This window comes from Micropterus dolomieu, linkage group LG02 (assembly GCF_021292245.1).
Source record: "Micropterus dolomieu isolate WLL.071019.BEF.003 ecotype Adirondacks linkage group LG02, ASM2129224v1, whole genome shotgun sequence".
NCBI lineage: Eukaryota > Metazoa > Chordata > Actinopteri > Centrarchiformes > Centrarchidae > Micropterus > Micropterus dolomieu.
In genome coordinates, this window is record NC_060151.1 from 24,628,746 (window position 1) to 24,629,416 (window position 671).

Here is a 671-nt window from a genome sequence, read left to right on the forward strand (position 1 = left end):
GCTGAAGAGCAAGACAAGGATGAAAAGGTATGTTTCCCATATTGTTGTTTTACAGCTTGTGGACAATAATAGTTAGACTAACACACTGAAAACCTTAATTTACAACAGAGACAGTAAAGATAGAGCTGAGGATGTGACTTCATTATCTAAATCTCATACATTAAAATAATATTGTCATAAAAACATCTGCCACCGGTAGTAAACTTGTTTCCAGAACATAAATTACAGTAAGAAACCACAAAATAAATGTGAAGCTGCTCTGCTCAGTACTGATAGCAGCCATTTGTTTATATAAATTTACGCTATGTCATTTCTCAAAAGTCCCTGAAACAAGAAAAACATCTCTAATCATGGACGTTTTTTCATGTTTAAAGGTGGACAAACAAACGTGGACAAACAAACAGTAAATCACAGCTTTTGTTGAGTAATTAAATGCTGTTGCTCTTGTGTCTGTCCTATTAAGACGCCGGTGGACACGGAGGACGTGCAGCCGGCCCCCAACATCGACCACCTGCTGTCCAACATCGGCAGGACCGCTCTGCTCGGGGAGGCCTCAGGTGAGCACGCTGCTTGCTGCTCTCAGCCCAATCACTGCTAGCTCTGATCAAGCCGAGCAATATCATACTGGTAGCTGTAATCAGTAAACCAAAATGAATGCTGCTTTCCGTTTA

General features: G+C 41.0%; 1 protein-coding gene across 1 annotated transcript in view; it reads left to right on the plus strand.

Annotated features, from left to right (window-relative positions):
- The window catches only part of arhgap23a (Rho GTPase activating protein 23a), a 35,740-nt gene that overhangs the window by 27,416 nt on the left and 7,653 nt on the right, over positions 1 to 671 (plus strand). Inside the window, exon 22 of the mRNA XM_046035315.1 lies at positions 464 to 557. Within this exon, the coding sequence (XP_045891271.1) occupies positions 464 to 557 (94 nt within the window). The remainder of the gene's footprint in view (positions 1 to 463; positions 558 to 671) is intronic.